At 40.1% G+C, this 23,500-nt stretch overlaps 1 protein-coding gene across 1 annotated transcript in view; it reads left to right on the forward strand.

Annotated features, from left to right (window-relative positions):
* Positions 1-23,500, forward strand: part of SHQ1 (SHQ1, H/ACA ribonucleoprotein assembly factor) — a 141,377-nt gene that overhangs the window by 64,132 nt on the left and 53,745 nt on the right. Inside the window, exon 10 of the mRNA XM_049777015.1 lies at positions 20,330-20,450. Within this exon, the coding sequence (XP_049632972.1) occupies positions 20,330-20,450 (121 nt within the window). The remainder of the gene's footprint in view (positions 1-20,329; positions 20,451-23,500) is intronic.

Consider the following 23,500-nt stretch of genomic DNA (forward strand, 5'->3'; position numbering starts at 1 on the left):
GGAATTACTCCTAGTGAGCTCAGGAGACCATATATGATGCTCAGGATTGAACCCAGGTCTGCCCTTTGCAAGGCAAACCCCTCATCTGCTGTACTATTGCTCTGCCCCTCATCAATATTTCAGATCAACAAAAGAAACTCAAAAGTCTGGTAGGATTGGCTTCATTTTCTTTTTTTTTTATGATCTAGTTGAGACCTATACTATATTTGTAAGGTGGAATAGTCAAATAAAATCTTGCCCCAAATCACAAAGTTTTGGATGCTTTTGCATTTTTTTTTTTTTTTTTTGGTTTTTGGGCCACACCCATTTGACGCTCAGGGGTTACTCCTGGCTATGTGCTCAGAAATCGCCCCTGGCTTGGGGGGACCATATGGGACGCCGGGGGATCGAACCGCGGTCCTTCCTTGGCTAGCGCTTGCAAGGCAAACACCTTACCTCCAGCGCCACCTACCCGGCCCCTGCTTTTGCATTTTTTAAATATAGATTTAATGTGCAGCTGTTTTGAGAGCTGATTCCAAGCATCTTTAGCTTCTTTAATCTTTCTACTCTTTTTCTTATACATTCTTCCTTGAACTTGGATGCCTCGCCCGCCCTAAACTGTCTAGAGAAAATGACATTATTCATGCTACCATTATGTAATTTGGATGACATTTGGCCATGTATTCCTAAAGTGAAACAACCACTGCTTTGACAAGCGACTTATGAAGAATGATAGAGCTAATGTCAAGGCTGTCCATTTATACTAGCAAATCTTCCAGGGATGGGTAGAGCAGAAAAGAAAAAAAAAATCTGAAGTTTCAATTCATTATTTGAACTCTTGATGGTTTAGAGATATAAGAAAATAGGCAAGTTATACTCTTTCCTTGTCAGGGAAAACAATAGAATATGTAAAGGTATAAATTGTATGTTCCAGATTTGTCATGAATCGTTAAATCTACAGATCACTAAGCAGTTTGATTGAGTGTTTAAAACTCAGGTTCTGTTTTTTTTCAGCCCACATTAACACTGGTCTTAATTGAAGTGCAACCAAACACTGTCTATAGTTTTCTAGACATTATTCTACATTAGGGAGGTAGATTAAAAACCCTTGACAAGGAGCTTACAACACAAGTTGATAAGCAGTAACACTGTATTTATGGCATAGAGTCTGGAAAGTAGACCATTTTATTTTCAAATCCTGGCTCTTCATTCCTAATTATTTTTTGGAGGTCAGATAGGTCTGTGCGTGTGTGTGTGTGTGTGTGTGTGTGTGTGTGTGTGTGTGTGTGTGTGTCTATCTCTGAAATTAAACCTAGGGCCTCCTGCACTTTACCATTAACTGTAATCTTAACCAACTTCTTATCCTTGATCCTCAGTTACCTCATTTATGAAATGAACAAGATAGACCTGACTGGTAGGTTTGGGTGAGTCTGGAAAGTGCTTGGTACAGACTGGAGAGATAACTACTAACTACTATAATAGAAGGGTGTGCCAGGTATGATAAAGAAACGTCCTTTAACTTTGGGGTTAATTGGAACTTATGTCCCAGAGAAACTGTTTCCCAATTTGAGGCTTGATGGTATGTTGGGGTGAATTGAGGGGTTATGTCTTCCAGGCAAGAGGGAGCACCTATAAATTATATTGTCTTATGCTAATTTTATATGTTTGATGTTAGTTTTGTTTCTGGCTTAAAGAAAACATTTATAATTTTATTAACAGTATTTAAAGCAATATTTTAAAATAACAATATTTTAAAAGGTTGGATAGATAGTACAGCAAGCAAGGTGCTTGCCATTGCCCTCAGCCAATCCAGGATCAATTCCTAGCATTCATATATGGTCCCCTAAGCCTGGCAGGAGTGACCCTTGAGTGCAGAACCAAAAGTAAGCTTGGACACAGGGCCAAGAGTAGGCCCTGAACACACAGCTGAGTGTGGCCCAAAAACCAAAGCAAAACAAAAAATTGATATAGTACAGTACATTTGTTTTCAAAGTAGTAACTTATTGCTTCAGTATCTGTGTCTCATTACAGCTAGGAAATGTAAGACTTTAAGTGGCCATCTGAGGATACAGGGATTAAAAAACAATGAAATGGATTAAGAAGCTTTTATAAATCTAAATTTAACATATGCTGTGTTAATTATTAGAAGCTTGCTATCATAGCTAATAGATTACTATCCTTTGATTTCTCTCTCTCTCTCTCTCTCTCTTTCTCTCTCTGTCTCTCTCTCGGCCATTCACAGCTGTGCTCAGGGCTTACTTTTGACTCTGCACTAGGGGGTCTGGGTGAGGGGAGGGGGATGGACTATATACAATGCTGGAGATTCAAACCTGGGACAGCTAGCTGCATCTCAGGCAAGCACCTTACCTTCTATTTTTTTATTTTGGCTTTATCTTTGACACTCTTGATTTTGAATAATTTGGTAGTTCTGTGATTCTCTTTTTGAGCCCATAAAATGTATTAAAGATTGTTCTGCTGGTTATGTGGTTCATTAGTAGAGTGAGCCTTTCGTGTGTGAGGCCCTGAATTCAGTTCCCAGCACTGCAAAAGCAATATATAGCAAGCTAAGTAAACGTTTGAAAAAATTTGTTATCCTTGCTGATAGTGTTCTTATCAGAACCTCAGAATTACAACCAGATATCTACTAAATTATGGGGTTTAAGATGATAGTGCTGCTGGGCTAGAGAGATAGGCTCAACACTTGCTTTGCATGCAGGGCATCCCAGATTTTAGCTCTGGCACTACTTGGTCCCCTGAGCACTGCCTGGTGAGCTTCCCTTAAAAAAAAGTTAGTATTGTTGACTTTTATTTTGAGCCAGTTTTACAAATAAGGGCCAGGTAAAGCTTTCATATCTTTTAGATAGCCACCTTGTTTTTCTTTACCACATTTAAAAAAAAAATTATTGAAACCATTGTGATTTACGAAGTCCTTCATACTTGGGTTTTAGACATACAGTGAATTCAGGGCATTCCCACAACCAGTGTTGACCTCTCTCCACCAATGCTCCCAGAATGCATCCTATACCATCACCTTTGCCGCGTGGCCTGCCAGTATAACAGGCCCATTTTAAGTTTAGATTGTTATAATTTGGATATTTTGATTCAGATGTTAACTTTGGATATTTAGTTTTGTCCTTTTTTATCTCCACCAGTGCATCTGAGACCACTTGGCCTCTGGCCCCCACCCATCCTTCATCACTTTTTTTTTTTTTTTTGGTTTTTGGGCCACACCCGTTTGACACTCAGGGGTTACTCCTGGCTATGCACTCAGAAATCGCCCCTGGCTTGGGGGGACCATATGGGACGCCGGGGGATCGAACCGCGGTCCTTCCTTGGCTAGCGCTTGCAAGGCAGACACCTTACCTCCAGCGCCACCTACCCGGCCCCCCTTCATCACTTTTGACTTCTCTTCTTGTATTTTGTAGTACTTTAAAGGGCCATGCAAGGTATTTAGAAAATCATAGCAGCTATAATGTACTAGTGGTTGAAAAGAAATTTTAGGTCTTGATATATAGTAGTAAATATTTATGTTATTTTCTCTGTGCTGGCTAACCCACATCCTAGTTGCCTGGTAATCTCCTATAGATGAGAGACATCTCTTAAATGCCTCCAGCCATAAGCTAGTCTGTCAGTGAGAGATTATTGCCAAATCTGGTCTGCTTAATTGGAAGATTTCAAATAATTATTGGCTTTTAATTTAGAATAATTCAATCTTGTCTCTGTTAAAAATATTTAATTCATTCATTTCTCTTTTATTTTAGGCAGAATGATATACAGGACATTAATAATAGGGCCTCAGGGGCTGCAGAGACAATATAGCAGGTAGAACACTTACTTTGCAAGTGGCTGACTTGAGTTTGATCCAGGCACCCCATATGGTCCCACAGGCACTGCCAGGAGTTATTCTTGAATATAGAGTTAAGAGAAACCCCTGAGCATCACTGCTTGTGGCCCGAAATAGAAAATAACAACAACAACAATAATATTAGAGTTTTATGCATATACTATTCCAACTCCATATCCTCCACTGTAGTCTACTTCCCTCTATCATGTTTTAAAATGTATTTACCTTTCATTGCTATATCTGCTGTCCAGAATAGTTGTAAGTACATTGCACTTAATTTACCTTCTAGTGATCAGATAATGAATTAAATACTGTTTAATCCTCACTTGCTTGATAGTACCATCCAGACTTTATGTTGCCATTGTGTTTCTCTGTGGTCATCAGCTTGTTTATTTATTTGTTTATTTATTTATTTTTACCTGAGGTAGAATGTTCATGGCAGTTTGCATTTAAAATAGCAGGATACAAGCTATCTTGTTCCCAGAAGCCTTTCTTCTCTGGATAGGATTGGCTTTAGTGAGGTCGATCATGGAGAATCCCTAACAATTTGGGGATTTAGCGGCTTGGAGAGGCCTGTTAGTGCTTTGTTGAGGTGAAAATAGTTGCCATGGTTACGCGTGAGGTACCTTCTCTTTTCTGCCTTAGACCAGGCAGTGAACTGGCTGGAAATGGTTGCTTTCCTAAAGTGCCTTTGAGCAGAAATCATTCTCTTGGGTTTAGGCCTGAGCAGTCTTTTATTGTGATGAGATGACCCCATGACTGAATGAAGTCTGCAGGAACTGGCACTGGGATATCCCGAGACATCTGGCCACAGTCCTGTGGATGGCCAGTTTTTTCCCATTGCTGATAGCTGCTAGACTAGTGGTTAGCTACCTGAGAGATGGACCAGTCACTACAAAAAGGCTTAAAATAACAAAAACGAAAACCAGCAGTCATCTATAGTGATTTAGTGGAACCAGAAGAGTTCAAGAGGTGCCCTGGGGCAATAATATTCTTTGATGGAAAAGGATTTTTTTTTTGTTTTGTTTTGGTTTTTGGGCCACATCTGGTGATGCTCAGGGGCTACTCCTGGTTATGCACTCAGAAATCGCTCCTGGCTTGGGGAACCATATGGGATGCAGGGGGATTAAACTGCGGTTTGTCCTAGACTAGCACACTCAAGGCAGATAGATGCCTTACACCTCGCATCACTGCTCTGGCCCTGGAAAAGGATTTTTTTAAAATAATTTTTTATTAAAGCACCATGATTTACAAAGGTATTAATAGGTGAATTTTATACAATATTCCAGCATCAGTCCTACCACCAATGTCAGCCGACCCCTAGCAATGGTCCCAGGTTCCATTCCTACCTCCCTCTCCCAGCATGCCATCTTGATAGGCACCTTTTCAAGTTTGAATCTTGTGATTTCAATGTTGTCTCTATGGTTTGGTTCTGCCCTTTCTTAACACCACTGATATACCTGAATCCCATGACCTTTCCTCCACCCCCCATTATTTCTCATCTGTTTTTCTCATAAATGATTTTGTTGTTGTTGTTGTTTTTGGGCCATACTCAGTAGTGCTCAGAGGTCATTCCTAGTTCTGCACTCAGAAATTATGTACTCCTGGCAGGCTTGGGAAAGCAAGCAGGCTTGGCAGGCTCCTGACAGACTATATGGGATGCCAGGGATCAAACCTTGGGTCAGCCGCATGCAAGGCAATTGCCCTGCTCGCTATACTATTGCTCTGGCCCAATAAATAATTTTTATTTATTTTTTTTGTTTTTTGGGCCACACCTGGCGGTGCTCAGGGTTACTCCTGGCTGTCTGCTCAGAAATAGCTCCTGGCAGGCACGGGGGACCATATGGGACACCGGAATTCGACGAACCAACCACCTTTGGTCCTGGATTGGCTGCTTGCTAGGCAAATGCCACTGTGCTATCTCTCTGGGCCCCAAGAAATAATTTTTTAAATATTATTTTTGGGGGTGTTTGGTTTGGAGTATACCTGGCTCTGTGATTAGGAGTCATCCCTGGAGGTGCTCAGGGAACCATGTGGTTATCAGAAATCAAACGTGGTTCACTGATGCCAAGCAAGCGCCTTTGTACTTGTACTGTCTCTAGCCCGAGGGAGGGTGGCTTTAATGTACTTTTTTGTTCTAGATTGGCATCTGCCAATAGCAAAGGTGTTTTTGTGTTTTGTTTTTTAACTTGTAGCTTTTATTTGTCCTATAGCATACTTGTGAAAGCAGTTTGGAAAAGACATAATGGAAACTGCAATTTTGAAAAATTGACTACCATTTTTTAATTTTTAAAAGTAACTTGGTTTAGATTTTGTTTCCCATTCATTCAAAATTACAATTTGAAGAAAGTTTATATTGTCCCCTAAACCCACCAGGAGTAATTCTTGCATGCCAATCCAGGTGTAGCCTCAGTACCATCAGATATAGCCCACCCCCAGTGCTCAATTTGACTTGCTTAGAGAAAATAATAAAAAAAGATATAACCCAAAAACAAAAGAAAAGAAAAAGAACATTTAAGTAAGAATCAAAACTTTTGGGAGAGTATCCACTTTCCTTCATTATTGTCTTGGCGTCTTATCCCTTTCCCCTGCCTCAGTTGTATGTGGGGCAATCTCACTTTAAACTTGTCCCTAAATGAAGTTCTCTATTTCATTAGGTACAGATTTCAGTTCTTCTCATTAATGATCTGACCTTCATAAAAAAAAATCCCTGGACTAGGAGCTAATTTTCCTATTCCCCACAACTGCTTTGGTACCTCTGTCCTATCTTCTTCCAGCACCTTCTCCTTGTCACAGACTGACTTCTACCACCTGTTCACAACCGTTTTCGTACCTGAACCATCTGCTCTAACCAAATGTTTGGAATCTATCTCAGTTTGAGAGTGAAAGAGAAAGAGATTGAGAAAGAGAAGGGAGAGAGAGAGAGCACGTGAGTGAGAGAGATATACACACAGACAACAGAGAGAGAAAGAAATTGGAATATATCTGCCCTGACATTTTCTTTCTTTGTAATAATAATAATAACTGTCCAACACTGAATTAATTCTCCCTGAATTTTTTATGGGGGGTTTTTGGGCCACACCCAGCAGTGCTCAGGGGTTACTCCTGGCTATCTGCTCAGAAATAGCTCCTGGCAGGCACGGGGGGACCATATAGGACACCGGGGTTCGAACCAACCACCTTTGGTCCAGGATTGGCCGCTTGCAAGGCAAACGCCGCTGTGCTATCTCTCCGGGCCCTCCCTGAATTTTTTTTTTTAGATAAAGTTCACTTGGTTCTGTCACTTTTGCTCAATTTTTATTGTGCTTCCTCCTCCTATCATCCATTTCTGCCTTTAATTTTATCTATTTGTAATTGTAGTAGAACTGAGAACTCTGTTCATAGTTAGGGAGTGCTTCACACTAATTATTTGGTGAAATTAAATTTAACTACTTGATAGGTCATAACTCTGATTTTGATGTCCAAAGAATAGTTTTGTCTTGGGATTCGGAGACCATACACAGTGATACTCAGAGGTCACATATGACAGTGTTAAAGGATTTGATGTGATGCTAGGGAGTCAGCTACATGGAAGGCAAGTGCCTTACCCTCTGTACTATCTCTCTAGTTCTTTCAAATGTAGTTTTGGAAGGCCTTGTCAGACTTTCTGTGAAGATTTATTTTTAAATTTAAACACCATGGTTACAAGGTTGTTTATACTACAGTTTTTTCCAGATAAAGTTATTCATGATTGAGTTACATTACAGTCATACAATGCATAACAACCTTTACCAGTGCACATTTCCCATCACCAATGTCTGTTGCTTAACAGCCCCTTGGATGGTGGTGGATGGTGATAGAGGCCCCTTTCTCCTCCTGCCCAGGACCACGTGTATGTACCTCCCCCAGCCTTCGGGGCTGCAGCTTCAGGATAGCGGTGAATAGAAAACTCACAGGCAGGCTTCAGGCTATATCATCTTTATTCAGGCCCTGGCCAACATGCGTGGCCTATCATTTACGCTGGATCCTTATTCAGCCCTGCATTCTAACTTGTCTTTCAGCCATCTCTCCTCCTGCTTCCTTCTCCATCCTCCATCCATGCAAATCCCCTCTTGCCCCTCAGGCCAAACCTTTTTGTTACCTACCAAAGAACACACCCAGAAATGGGCAGGTCTTTCTTGTAGGTAAGGTTACACAGGAAGAGTGGGTATGGGGTTACAAATGTCAACAATTTTCGTCTCACCCACCCTGATGCCATCTTTCCTCTCCCCACACCTCTGGGTAGGTATTTTACATCTCTCTCTCTCTCTCTCTCTCTCTTCTTTCTCTCTCTCTCTCTCTTCTTTCTCTCTCTCTCTCTCTCTCTATTCCCCCCTCTCTCTCTTTGACATTGTGGTTTGCACTACTGCTAGTAAAAGGATACCATGATGTCTCTTTCATATTAGACCTGCTTTACTATTTCTCAGACAATTGAGCCACAGTGCATTATTAACATTCTTCCCATCTGCAAATGAAGTCACAGAAATAGTTAAAAAATAATTTTATTTATTTATTTTCTGAAAAATAAATTTATTTTCAATTAAAAAGTCATGAGCTGTGCTTTGAACTTACTGTCTAGTTAACTCCTTTTGTTTTGTTTTGTTTTGTTTTGGGGCTACCAAAACAAGTACTAGCTTGTCTACCATGCAGTACTAGAGTTTACTCCTGGCACTGTGCTCATGGATTACTCTTAGTAGACTCAGGGTACCATATAGAATTCTAGGGAGTCAAACCCTATTGGCTGCATGCAAGGCAAGCACCTTAACTGTTGCTCCAGTCCCTTTCTGCTTAATTCTTGAATAATAAAAGTCTCTGAAACAGACTACAAGAGCCAAGAACATTTAGGTAGCCTAGCACAGAGGATCATTACTGGGGCTAGTGAGATGAGACTGTGGATCCTGGGGCCAGAGTAATGGTGCAACGTTAGGACATTTGCCTTGCACGTGGCTGACCCAGGACGGACCGTGGTTCGATTCCCCGGTGTCCCACATGGTCTCCCAAGCCTGGAGTAATTTTTGGGCACAAAGCCAGGAATAACCTGAGCATCACAGGATGTGGCCCCAAAATCCCCCCCCCCCCAATAAAGAATGTGGATCCCATGGTAAGAAACTTGCCACAAAGAGCAGTGAGTACAGTTAGAATACAGAAGGGTCTGCTATGAAAGTGATAGTTGGAACTGATCACTCTGGACAAGAACTGGGTGCTAAAAGGGGATAAAGTGACACCCCTTCATTAACAGTAGTGTAAACCAGTATCAAAAAAGAAAAGAGAGCTAAGAGAGAGAAATGGAGGGAGAGAAAGAAGGAGGGTAAAAGGGAAACTGGGGATATTGGTTGTGGGAAATGTATACTGGTGAAGGTTGTTGTACATTATATGAATATAACTCAATCACGAGCAACTTTATCTGTGGGGGAAAATTCTCTTTTATGAACAACCTTGTAACAATGGTGTTTAAAGCAAAAAGAAAAAAAAAAAAAAAGGAATGTGAATCCTGGGGCTGAAATGATAGCACAGTGAGTGGGTAGGATGTTTGCCTTGTACGCAACCAACCAGGGTTCAATCCCTGGCATCTCATATGGTGCCTGAACCCACGAGGAGTGAGTGATTCCTTATAAGTACCGCGCACTAACCAATTGCGCCACTGGAGCTCCATCCAGGAGTGATTTCTGAGTGCAGAGCCAGCTGGGTGTGGCCCCAAAACCAATAAAAATTAAAACAAACAAATAAATAATGTGGATCCTGGGCCCTTACAAATGGTTTTTTTTTTTTTTTTTTTTTTTTTTTTTTTTTTGGTTTTTGGGTCACACCCGGCAGTGCTCAGGGGTTATTCCTGGCTCCAGGCTCAGAAATTGCTCCTGGCAGGCACGGGGGACCATATGGGGCGCCGGGATTCGAACCGATGACCTCCTGCATGAAAGGCAAACGCCTTACCTCCATGCTATCTCTCCGGCCCCTCTTTACAAATGTTTTGCTGTCTTTGAGCAAGCTACAGGTTCTACTTCTGTGAGTTGCTGGGAAGAATCATCTGTTTTAGTTTTTTCTTCTTAATAATATGATAAAGGACTCTGATACCTAGGAAAGTGCATCCAGGCCTTTTGAAAGATGAGCACTTGATGTAGGCCTTGGAGGTAACTAAGAATAAACTATCTTGAAAAGGAAAAGGAATGGGGACTCAATTGAAAAAGAGTCTGAGAGCAAGTTTATATATAGAATCGTGTCAATTCTTGCAGGTAAAGGCCTTAAGAAAAGTATTATATCTCTCCTTCCCCCACAAAAATGCATCAGAAGACTAGTGGGATGGGCCAGAGCAATAGTACAGCAGTAAGACTTGCAAGCGGCCAACACAGGACTGACAGAGGTTCTAATCCAGGCATTCCGTATGGTCCTCCAAGCCTGCCAGGAGTAACTTTTGAACCCAGAGCCAGGAATAACTAACCCCTGAGCACCACCAGGTATTACCCAATATTTTTTTTTTTTTTGGTTTTTGGGCCATACCCGGCGATGCTCAGGGGTTACTCCTGGCTGTCTGCTCAGAAATAGCTCCTGGCAGGCACGGGGGACCATATGGGACACCGGGATTCAAACCAACCACCTTTGGTCCTGGATCGGCTGCTTGCAAGGCAAACGCCGCTGTGCTATCTCTCTGGGCCCGTGACCCAATATTTAAAAAGAAAAAAAATAAAGAAGACTAGTGGGGAATGCTGAAGGAGATATATATATTTTTTTCAAATATTGAGATGAATATTTTCAACTTACTTTCTTTTTTTTTTTTTTTTTTTTACACCACCCATCACCAGTGCAACATTCCCATCACCAATGTCCCAAGTCTCCCTCCTCCCCACCCGACCCCCGCCTGTACTCTAAACAGGTTCTCAATTTCCCTCATACATTCTCATTATTAGGACAGTTCAAAATGTAGTTATTTATCCAACTAAACTCATCACTCTTTGTGATGAGCTTCCTGAGGTGAGCTGGAACTTCCAGCTCTTTTCTCTTTTGTGTCTGAAAGTTATTATTGCAAGAATGTCTTTCATTTTTCTTAAAACCCATAAATGTGTGAGACCATTCTGCGTTTTTCTCTCTCTCTCTGACTTATTTCACTCAGCATAATAGATTCCGTGTACATCCATGTATAGGAAAATTTCATGACTTCATCTCTCCTGACAGCTGCATAATATTCCATTGTGTATATGTACCACAGTTTCTTTAGCCATTCGTCTGTTGAAGGGCATCTTGGTTGTTTCCAGAGTCTTGCTATGGTAAATAGTGCTGCAATGAATATAGGTGTAAGGAAGGGGTTTTTGTATTGTATTTTTGTGTTCCTAGGATATATTCCTAGGAGTGGTATAGCTGGATCGTATGGGAGCTCGATTTCCAGTTTTTGGAGGAATCTCCATATCGCTTTCCATAAAGGTTGAACTAGACGGCATTCCCACCAGCAGTGGATAAGAGTTCCTTTCTCCCCACATCCCCGCCAACACTGTTTATTCTCATTCTTTGTGATGTGTGCCATTCTCTGTGGTGTGAAGTGGTATCTCATCGTTGTTTTGATTTGCATCTCCCTGATGATTAGTGATGTGGAGCACTTTTTCATGTGTCTTTTGGCCATCTGTATTTCTTCTTTGTCAAAGTGTCTGTTCATTTCTTCTCCCCATTTTTTGATGGGATTAGATGTTTTTTTCTTGTAAAGTTCTGTCAGTGCCTTGTATATTTTGGAGATTAGCCCCTTATCTGATGGGTATTGGGTGAATAGTTTCTCCCACTCAGTGGGTGGCTCTTGTATCTTGGGCACTATTTCCTTTGAGGTGCAGAAGCTTCTCAGCTTAATATATTCCCATCTGTTAATTTCTGCTTTCACTTGCTTGGAGAGTGCAGTTTCTTCCTTGAAGATGCCTTTAGCCTCAATGTCCTGGAGTGTTTTACCTACGTATTGTTCTATATATCTTATGGTTTTGGGGCTGATATCGAGGTCTTTAATCCATTTGGATTTTACCTTCGTACATGATGTTAGCTGGGGGTCTAAGTTCAATTTTTTGCAAGTGGCTACCCAGTTTTGCCAACACCACTTGTTGAAGAGGCTTTCTTTGTTCCATTTAGGATTTTTTGCTCCTTTATCAAAAATTAGATGATTGTATGTCTGGGGAACATTCTCTGAGTATTCAAGCTTATTCCACTGATCTGAGGGCCTGTCTTTATTCCAATACCATGCTGTTTTGATAACTATTGCTTTGTAGTAAAGTTTAAAGTTGGGGAAAGTAATTCCTCCCATATTCTTTTTCCCAATGATTGCTTTAGCTATTCGAGGGTGTTTATTGTTCCAAATAAATTTCAAAAGTGCCTGGTCCACTTCTTTGAAGAATGTCATGGGTATCTTTAGGGGGATCGCATTAAATCTGTACAGTGCTTTGGGGAGTATTGCCATTTTAATGATGTTAATCCTGCCAATCCATGAGCAGGGTATATGCTTCCATTTCCGCGTGTCCTCTCTTATTTCTTGGAGCAGAGTTTTATAGTTTTCCTTGTATAGGTCCTTCACATTTTTAGTCAAGTTGATTCCAAGATATTTGAGTTTGTGTGACACTATAGTGAATGGAGTTGTTTTCTTAATGTCCATTTCTTCCTTATTAGTATTGGTGTATAGGAAGGCCATTGATTTTTGTGTGTTAATTTTGTAGCCTGCCACCTTGCTATATGAGTCTATTGTTTCTAGAAGCTTTTTGATAGAGTCTTTGGGGTTTTCTAAGTAGAGTATCATGTCATCTGCAAACAGTGAGAGCTTGACTTCTTCCTTTCCTATCTGGATTCCCTTGATATCCTTTTCTTGCCTAATCGCTATAGCAAGTACTTCAAGTGCTATGTTGAATAGAAGTGGTGAGAGAGGACAGCCTTGTCTTGTGCCAGAATTTAGAGGAAAGGCTTTCAGTTTTTCTCCATTGAGGACAATATTTGCCTCTGGCTTGTGGTAGATGGCCTTAACTATATTGAGAAAGGTTCCCTCCATTCCCATCTTGCTGAGAGTTTTGATCAAGAATGGGTGTTGGACCTTGTCAAATGCTTTCTCTGCGTCGATTGATATGATCATGTGATTTTTATTTTTCTTGCTGTTGATGTTGTGTATTATGTTGATAGATTTACGGATGTTAAACCAGCCTTGCATTCCTGGAATGAAACCTACTTGATCGTAGTGGATGATCTTCTTAATGAGGCATTGAATCCTATTTGCCAGGATTTTGTTGAAGATCTTTGCATCTGCATTCATCAGCGATATTGGTCTGTAATTTTCTTTTTTCGTAGCATCTCTGTCTGGTTTAGGTATCAAGGTAATGTTGGCTTCATAAAAGCTATTTGGACGTTTTCCTGTTTTTTCAATTTCATGAAAGAGTCTTGCCAGGATTGGTAGTAGTTCCTCTTGAAAGGTTTGAAAGAATTCATTAGTAAATCCATCTGGGCCTGGGCTTTTGTTTTTGGGCAGACATTTGATTACTTTCTTAATTTCCTCAATAGTAATGGGTGTGTTTAGATATGCTACATCCTCTTCATTCAATCGTGGAAGATTATAAGATTCCAAAAATTTATCCATTTCTTCCAGGTTTTCATTTTTAGTGGCATAGAGTTTCTCAAAGTAGTTTCTGATTACCCTTTGAATCTCTACCATATCAGTAGTGATCTCTCCTTTTTCATTCCTAATACGAGTTATCAAGTTTCTCTCTCTTTCTTTCTTTGTTAGTTTTGCCAGTGGTCTATCAATCTTGTTTATTTTTTCAAAGAACCAACTTCTGCTTTCGTTGATCTTTTGGATGGTTTTTCTGGTTTCCACTTCATTGATTTCTGCTCTCAGCTTTGTTATTTCCTTCTGCCTCCCTATTTTTGGATCCTTTTGTTGAGCACTTTCTAATTCTATGAGCTGCGTCATTAAGCTATTCAGGTATGCCCCTTCTTCTTTCCTGATGTGTGCTTGCAAAGCTATAAATTTTCCTCTTAGTACTGCTTTTGCTGTGTCCCATAGGTTCTGATAAATTGTGTCTCCATTGTCATTTGTTTTCAGGAAGGTTTTGATTTCCTCTTTGATTTCATCTCGGACCCACTGATTATTCAGTATGAGGCTATTTAACTTCCAGGTGTTAAAATTTTTCTTCTGTGTCCCTTTGTAGTTTATATATAATTTCAGGGCTTTGTGGTCAGCAAAGGCAGCCTGCAAAATTTCTATCCTCTTGATATTATGGAGATATGTTTTGTGTGCTAACATGTAGTCTAACCTAGAGAATGTCCCATGTACATTAGAGAAAAATGTGTATCCAGGCTTCTGGGGGTGGAGTGTCCTGTATATATCTACTAGGCCTCTTACTTCCATTTCTCTCCTCAGGTCTAGTATATTCTTGTTGGGTTTCAGTCTGGTTGACCTGTCTAGTGTTGACAATGCCGTGTTGAGGTCTCCCACAATTATTGTGTTGTTATTGATATTATTTTTCAGATCTGTCAACAGTTGTATTAAATATTTTGCTGGCCCCTCATTCGGTGCATATATGTTTAGGAGGGTGATTTCTTCCTGCTGTACATATCCCTTGATTAATACAAAATGTCCATCTTTGTCCCTTACTACTTTCCTAAGTATAAAGTTTGCATCATCTGATATTAATATGGCCACTCCTGCTTTTTTTTGGGTGTTGTTTGCTTGGATGATTTTCCTCCAGCCTTTTATTTTGAGTCTATGTTTGTTCTGACTATTCAGGTGCGTTTCTTGTAGGCAGCAGAAGGTTGGATTGAGTTTTTTGATCCATTTAGCCACTCTGTGTCTCTTAACTGGTGCATTTAGTCCATTGACATTGAGAGAAAGAATTGTCCTGGGAGTTAGTGCCATCTTTATATTAAAGTTTGGTGTGTTTGTTGGTAAGCCTTGTCTTAAAGTATGCCGTTCAGTTTTTCTTTTAAGAATGGTTTTGAGTCTGTGAAGTTTTTGAGCTGTTGTTTGTCTGTGAAACTATGTATTGTTCCTTCAAACCTAAAAGTGAGTTTTGCTGGGTACAGTATTCTAGGCGAAGCATTTATTTCATTGAGTTTTGTCACTATGTCCCACCACTGCCTTCTGGCCTTGAGTGTTTCTGGTGACAGGTCTGCAGTAAATCTCAAGGATGTTCCCTTAAATGTAATTTCTCTTTTCGATCTTGCTGCTTTCAGAATTCTGTCTCTATCTATGGGATTCGTCATTGTGACTAGAATGTGTCTTGGGGTGTTTTTTCTGGGGTCTCTTTTAGTTGGCACTCTTCGGGCATGCAGGATTTGATCACATGTATTCATTATCTCTGGTAGTTTCTCTTTAATGATGTTCTTGACTGTTGATTCTTCCCGGAGATTTTCTTCCTGAGTCTCTGGGACTCCAATGATTCTTAAGTTGTTTCTGTTGAGCTTATCATAGACTTCTATTTTCATCTGTTCCCATTCTTTGAGTAATTTTTCCATTGTTTGATCATTTGCTTTGAGGCTTTTTTCCAATTTCTTCTGCTGTATGTAATTGTTATGTATCTCATCTTCCAGTGTACTGATTCTATCCTCAGCTGCTGTTAACCTGTGGGAAATCTCAAACATGTTTTTCTTCAATTCATCTACTGAGTTTCTCAGACCTGTTATTTGATCTGAAATTTCCGTTTGGAGTTTTCTCATTTCTATCTTCATATTCTCCTGATTCTTTTTAGTTTTCTCTTCTATACTTTGTTTGAGTTCTTTGAACATGTTCCATATTGCAACTCTAAACTCCTTATCTGAGAGACTGACTAGGTGGTTGATCATGTTCAAGTCATCAGAGTTGCCATCTTCATTCTCTATGTCTGGCACTGGCCCATGTTGTTTCCCCATTGTCACACTAGTACTGCGTGTTTTTCTACGTGTTGTGATTGTATTCATTGGCTAAATGCTGTGCACCGTCGCGAAGGGGAGCGGAGCAACCGTGCTCCTCTGGCTTCTCCCTTTCTGGGCGTGTCGACTCACCTCCACGGAAGGCTCACAGGAAGGCAGGCTGGCAGATGGGCTGCACCCAGGATGAAATCAGGCCAAAAATGCAGGACAGCAGAGTAGAGAGGCAGAGGGGTGCTGGCATCTGAGATCCAGCGAAGTTCAGTGGCTCCTCCCTTTCTGGGCGTGTCGACTCACCTCCAAGGAAGGCTCACGGGAAGGCAGACTCCCCGGAAAGTTCACAGGAAGGCAGGCTGGCTAATGAGCCGCACCAAGGGTGAAATCAGGCCGAAAATGCAGGACAGCAGAGTAGAGAGGCAGAAGGGTGCTGGCATCTGAGATCCAGCGAAGTTCAGTGGCTCCTCCCTTTCTGGGCGTGTCGACTCACCTCCACGGAAGGCTCACGGGAAGGCAGACTCCCCGGAAAGCTCACAGGAAAGCAGGCTGGCTGATGAGCCGCACCAAGGGTGAAATCAGGCTGAAAATGCAGGACAGCAGAGTAGAGAGGCAGAAGGGTGCTGGCATCTGAGATCCAGCAGAGTTCGGTGGCTCCTCCCTTTCTGGGCGTGTCGGCTCACCTCCAAGGAAGGCTCACGGGAAGGCAGACTCCCCGGAAAGCTCACAGGAAAGCAGGCTGGCTGATGAGCCGCCAGGAGATATATTTTTATACATATCTTTAAGAACCATAATTACAAGCATGTTTGTAGTTTGGTTTGTTTCATTTGTGTATATATAAATATATATTTATATCTTGTTTATATAATATATTTATGTATTTGCATATATGCAAATAATATATAAATATATTATAAAATATATAATATATTGATATGCTAATATATAATTATATATAGAGAGAGAACACCCTCTTCTCCAGTGCAACATTCCCATCACCAATGCCCTCCATCTCCCTCTGAAGGAGATTTTTTTTTTTTGTTTTTTGTTTTTTGGGCACACCCATTGACGCTCAGGGGTTCATTCTGGCTAAGCACTCAGAAATCGCTCCTGGCTTTCGGGGACCATATGGGACGCTGGGGGATTGAACCAAGGTTTGTCCTAGGCTAGTGCTTACAAGGCAGACACCTTACCTTTATCGCCATTGCTCTGGCCCCTGAAGGAGATTTTTTAAAGTAGGCATGAGATAATGAGGGTAACAGAGTATAATTGCCCTGGATGTGACGAATGAAGGTCAGAACTACAAGGGAGAATTCTAAGGACAAATCCTCAGGACTTGGCATGCAAGAGCTATGAGATGAAAGAAGTTGCTTGGATTTAAGTGGCAATTACATTACCCTTCATTCTTAAAAACTTAAATTGTACATTTGTTGCTGTAAGACTATATTCTAAGCATTAGGAATTAGCCACTAAATATGACAGGAGTCCTTGCGCATTTTCAGACTTAATTTCTAGAGTTATATTAAAATTTAGTGGCAGCAATTTTGTCATTTTGAGAGGTCATTATCTACCTCATGATTCTTTTATCACATCTGAAAGTCAGTGACACTTTAACAGATGGCATTGGGAAAACTGGATAGACATGCAAAAAAATAAATAAATAAATAAACTGGATCCATATCCTTCTCTATCATGAAAGTTAATTTGAAGTGGATTAAAGCCTTGATATTAGACCAGAATTCATAAAATGCACTGGAGAAATTATAGGAAGTTGAAAGTTCTTCAAGTTATCCTCAATAATTTGAATCTTTTGAAAAAGAAAACAGAAGTAAAAATGAACAGTACTGGGCCTGGAGAGGTAGCACAGTGGTGTTTGCCTTGCAAGCAGCCGATCCAGAACCTAAGGTAACCACCTTAGGTTCGAATCCCGGTGTCCCATATGGTCCCCCGTGCCTGCCAGAAGCTATTTCTGAGCAGACAGCCAGGAGTAACCCCTGAGCACCGCCATGTGTGGCCCAAAAACCAAAAAAAAAAAAAAAAAAAAAAAAAAGAACAGTACTATATCAAACTAAAAAATTTTGGATGGCAAAAGAAATGCAAACTAAATTAAACTAAAATTAAGTGACCACCCACTGGATGGGAGAAAATATTTGCATACCATGTACCAGATAAAGGGCTAATGTTTAAGATATATGAAGCACTCAAGAGAGGCCAAGTGGAGCAGAGAGATAGCATGGAGGTAAGGCGTTTGCCTTTTATGCAGAAGGACGGTGGTTCAAATCCCGGCATCCCATATGGTCCCCCGAGCCTGCCAGGAGCGATTTCTGAGCATAGAGCCTCTGAGCGCTTCCAAGTATGACCCAAAAACCAAAAAATAAAAATAAAAATAAAAAAGAGTTTAACAAATAAAATACCAATGACTATCAAAAAATGGGGATAGGAGATAGATACTTCCCTAAAGAGGGCATGGTCAGTTAGTAGGCCTATGAAAGAACGTTCAAAGAATGTTCATCATTTGTTAATAGGAAATATAAATCAGAACAACATCTCATACTTATGAAAAATATATATCAAAAAGACAGGAAACAACTGGTATTTGTTTGGATATGGAAACAAAACCAGATATTTAACAATATGCAACTGGATGGAGACGTTGTGATATGTATACACAATGGAGTATTATGCAGCTATAAGAAAGGATGGACTTCCTTTAGTTTGTTGCAACTTGAATAGAATTGGAGGACAGCTGGCTAAGTGAAATCTCATATAGTCCTATGAGCGCTGGAGGGAGTAATTCTTGAAATGCAGATCCTGGGGTAACCCCTAAGCATCACTCAGTGTGTCCCCCAAACCAGAACTTTATAGAAGGCACTTACCTAGTGTGCAGCTGACCTGGATGACCTTGATCATCCTCGACTTCCCATGTGGTCCCCCGAATATGGCCAGAAGTGATCCCTGAGCATAAATCTAGGAGTAAGCCCTAAGCTCCACCAAATGTAGTCCAAGAACCAAAACTAAAATTAAAACGAAAACCAAAAATTAAACTAAAACAGAAACCAAACAAATAAAAAATAGGTTTTTTTTTTTTTTTTTTTTTTGGTTTAGCGCTCAGAGGTTACTCCTGGCTCTACTCTCAGAAATTGCTCCTGGCGGGCTCAGGGGACCATATAGGATGCCGAGATTCAAACCAACGGCCTTCTGCATGCAAGGCAAATGCCTTACCTCCATGCTATCTCTCCAGCCCCTCCCCAAATAGTTTTAAGGTGAAAAAAATTAATACTAGATAATTATCTTCCCTTAATTAAAAAAAATTTCTTTTGGGTTTTAGGGCCACACCTGGCGGTGATCAGGTGTTACTCCGGGCTCTGTGCTCAGAAATTGCTCCTGGCAGGCTTATGGGACCATATGGGATGCCAGGATTCGAACCACCATCCGTTGTGGGTTGGTTACATGCAAGGCAAATGCCCTACTGCTGTGCTGTCTCACCAGACCTCAAATATTTTTTAATTGAAGTTTAGGTAACATATCTCAAATTATGTTAGCTGTTATGTTTTTGATGTGCACTTAACAAGTGTGCCAAACACCCTCCACCAGTGTCCTTAATGTTTCTGCCTTTTCATTCCTCTACAACGTCTCATCTAAAAGGTAATTTAAACAATTGTTAGCATAAGAAATAAGTAAAGAATTTTGAAAACAAATTCAGTTTTCCATGGCGTTTTGAATGCTTGAATTGGAAGATGAGCTAATTAAAGTTATTATGTGTTTAAATATTAATTCAAGTAGGAAACATCTCTTCTTTCTGTTTAATGAATTACTTGTGTTTTGTAATTCTATAATTAATAGAATTCTATCATTAATTCTATTATTCTGTCAATCAGTTCTATCATTAATCATTTCTAACAAAAACTTTTCATAACTTTTTTCCCTTTTTTAAAAATTAAGTTACCAGGCTGGAGAGATAGCACAGCAATAGGGCGTTTGCCTTGCATGCAGAAGGATGGTGGTTTGAATCCCGGCGTCCCATATGGTCCCCAAGCCTGCCAGGAGCAATTTCTGAGCATAGAGCCAGGAATAACCCCCTGAGCACTGCCAGGTGTGACCCAAAACAAACAAAAAAAAATTAAGTTACCATTACAAGGTTATTTATGGTGGGTTTCAGGCATACAATATATATATATTGGTTTTTGGGCCACACCCGGCGGTGCTCAGAGGTTACTCCTGTCTGTCTGCTCAGAAATAGCTCCTGGCAGGCACGGGGGACCATATGGGACACCGGGATTTGAACGAACTACCTTTGGTCCTGGATCGGCTGCTTGCAAGGCAAATGCCGCTGTGCTATCTCTCTGGGCCCCAGGCATACAATATTTAAACACCTGTCCCTCTACCAATGCTCCCTGCTCCCCCCCCCCTGCATTTGCCTCCCATCCACCAGTGTGCTTCTACAAGAGATACTTTTTATGGCTGTTTTTTTTTTGTTTTAAGTTTTTGCACTGTGGCTTACAATACTGATAGGGTTTTATTTGAGATTTTTCAAAATTCTGAAGGAAAGAAATGATTGGGGTTATTAGTACTGATAAGATTTCATGCAACATGTATTTTTAGTATTTTCTTAAGGATGATGTAATTTTTTTTTATCATTTCTTACAGGTAATAGTGCAGTCTTAAAGTGTCTACTGGACATTCACAAAATTTTTCAAGAAAACGACCCAGCTTACATTCTAAATGACCTTTACATCTCAGACTACTGTGTGTGGATTCAGAAGGCCAAGTAAGTTTTGAGTTTCTATCATCCATTCTTTTTAAAATTTTATGTACTGTGATTTGCAAAGTTGTTGATTCCAATAGAGTTTTATGCATTCTGTCTTCAAACTTCAAACCCAACACCAATGGCAGCACCTCTCACAGTGACCCAATAATCCTTACTCTCTCCCCACTCCACTATAGCAAACTGTGCTCCATTTTCTTCTGCTTAGGAAGAATAAATTGGAGGGGGGAGGGGATAAATTTTAATGAGAGCGACCCAACACTTTAAGAAGTAACCGGATCTGTAGCGGGAGCCTGATGTGCTTGCTCAGGAAGGAGAAACAGATGGCAAAAAGTTCATTATATTAGAAAAAAAAATTGATGCATCCTGAAAAACAGTTGTTAAAGTAGAAGTTATATCCGTTGCTATGCACTGACCGTCCCTGTGTCTGTAGTTTATTTACTGTGGGATATGGGTGTATGCGTGCGTGATAGGACAAAAACCTAATTGGCTCTTTCCATGAGAGCTGTGTGTTCAGTGGCTAACCACTCACTTTACAAAATCCAGTATCTAGAGTGTAAAAAAAAATATAACCATCAGAGTCCAGAGTCCAGTAACATAAATCTTGGCATGTTACAATCTAAATTCTCACAGTTGGATCCCTCAGATTTGGTATGTATGCATGGCAATGGAAAAGGTTTTCATAGTCATACAAGAAAACATGTAAATTTTCAAATGGAGTGAATTTTCACTTTGTGAAAAGGTTTTATAGACCTGATTATACCAGACATGCTCTAATTTTTCATGTTGAGAGCAAGGGACTATTGGTTGGGACTATACAATTAAAGTTTTTAATTGTACAATTTTCTTTTTTTGTGGTTTTGGTGCCACACTCAGCAGTGCTTTGGGCTTATTCCTGGCTCTGTGCTCAGGGACTGCTCCTGAAAATGCTCCAAGGATTATATGTAAGCGATAGGATTCAAACTCAGGTCATTCATATACAAGGCAAGCAACTTTCCCACTGAACCGTCTCTTGAGCCTCAGTTGGACTGACTCTTAAGTCATTTAGAATTTAACCTCTCAAACTGTGTCAACCTATAGGTCCTGTAAGTTTAAACATATTTGTTTCAAAATATAAATCCTTATTATCAGTAAAGGTTTGATATGTATACCTATTTTAAATGCCTATATTCCTGGGGTCATATAGAAATTTCTCAGACTATGCAGGATCACAAGTGGAAAAAGTTTAAGAAGCCTGGCTTTAGAAAACAGTAGTACAGTGTCATTCATGAGTTAAGAGACAAAATAATCATGATATCCATACTATTCCTGTGACTGGTAAATGAATATGTTGATGTGACTTTAATATCTATTTTGAGTGAGCCATTATATAGAATTTACATTTGATTTCTGTTCATGGGGAAGCAATTATATTGCAGAGTAAAATAAAAACTCGAAGCGGTACCTGTTGTAAGGAAAATGCTTTGGGACTGCTCAGGATAATGCCTAATAGCATACAGCAGGTGGTGTTAGCATTTGTGTTGGAAATCTAGATTTCGCCAGATGGAAAATTGCATCTTAACCCCTGAGATCATAATAGCATGTCATCACTTCATTTGATCCTCCTGCTAATTGAGCTTATCAAATACCCTGCTGCTGTTTCCTATTGTTTTCATAATAAAATTAAATTGAAATAGTCTATTTGTGTGGGGTTAGGTTTTTTCTTGTTTCTTTCACGATGTGGATCTTATAAACACATAATGAGCTTTGAGATTTGTACTAGTATCCCATTTCTATGAGCACCTCCTTTATTTGTGGCCTTCCATGTTAACTAGAAAGAAGATTGTATTTCATTGAAGTAGAAAGGTAGATGCCCTGATGTGGATTCTAGTTTATCAGTCTTTCTTTCTCAAAATATTTTTCTCCTGGTTTTTAAGTTGTGAGAAATGATGCAGAATTTGTAGGTTTCTTACTATTATTATGATCATTGAAAATTTTTAAAGGGACAGTGTGCAGGAACTCCTCACGTAATTTTTTTTTTTTACTTTATCATTTAAATGTAACAACTTTTTCTTCTTGAACAGGCTGTGCTGTTCACGCATTGGTAGTTTTGCAAGGGATGAATCATGTCAAGCCTTCACTTTCCCTCTGTGTCACATCCCTAATCAGCTCTTTATTAACTTTGAACTTTTCTAATTTTTAATGGGTTTTCTTTTCTTTTTTTTTTCTTTTTTTTTTGGTGGGGGGGGGCCACACCCAGTGATGCTCAGAAATTGCTTTCAGAAATTACACTCAGAAATTGCTCCTGGCTTGGGGGACCATCTGGGATGCCTGGGGATCGAACCACGGTCCTTCCTAGGCTAGCACACGCAAATAAGATACCTTACAGCTTGTGCCACCATTCCGGCCCCTTTGATGGGTTTTCTAATTATACCAATAGTTTTTTGAGCTTACCATGATTGAGCCTCCCAGTATTATCTCTATTGGGCCTTTCTTGTCTCTGGGATTAGACTGCAGTGTTTATCCTGATTTTCACAACTAATTCCTTCCTTACCTTGTACCTTCTGTTTTCTTTTGCATATAATTTATCAGTAATTCTAGCACCTTGTTTTTGTGTTTTTAAAAATGGTTCTGCAGGGGCTGAAGTGGGATTATAGTGCTTAGAGTGTTTGCTTTGCAAGTGGCTCTCCTGGATTTGATCCCCAGTACCCAATGTGGCCTCCTGAGCCCTGCTGGGAATGCTTTCTGAGTTCAGAGTCAGGAATAACCCCTAAGAAGAACCAGATGTGGTCCCCAAACCAAATAAAAAATAAAAATAGTCCTGTTATTGGCTTTAATCTTTATTTGATGCTTTTGATAATAATTAAGTCTGCAAGCTTTATTTGAATACCAAGCATACTAAATTGTGAGCAACAGTAAGAACAGTGTCCCATAAAGAAACTATGATATGCAATGGAATATTACTTGGCGTCAAGAAAAGGTAAAGTTATGCAACTTGCTGCCACATGAGGGAATCTGGAGAGGATTGTGCTGAGTGAAGTTAGTCCAGGAGAGAGAATGATATAAAATGATCT

Source organism: Suncus etruscus, chromosome 7, assembly GCF_024139225.1.
Source record: "Suncus etruscus isolate mSunEtr1 chromosome 7, mSunEtr1.pri.cur, whole genome shotgun sequence".
NCBI lineage: Eukaryota > Metazoa > Chordata > Mammalia > Eulipotyphla > Soricidae > Suncus > Suncus etruscus.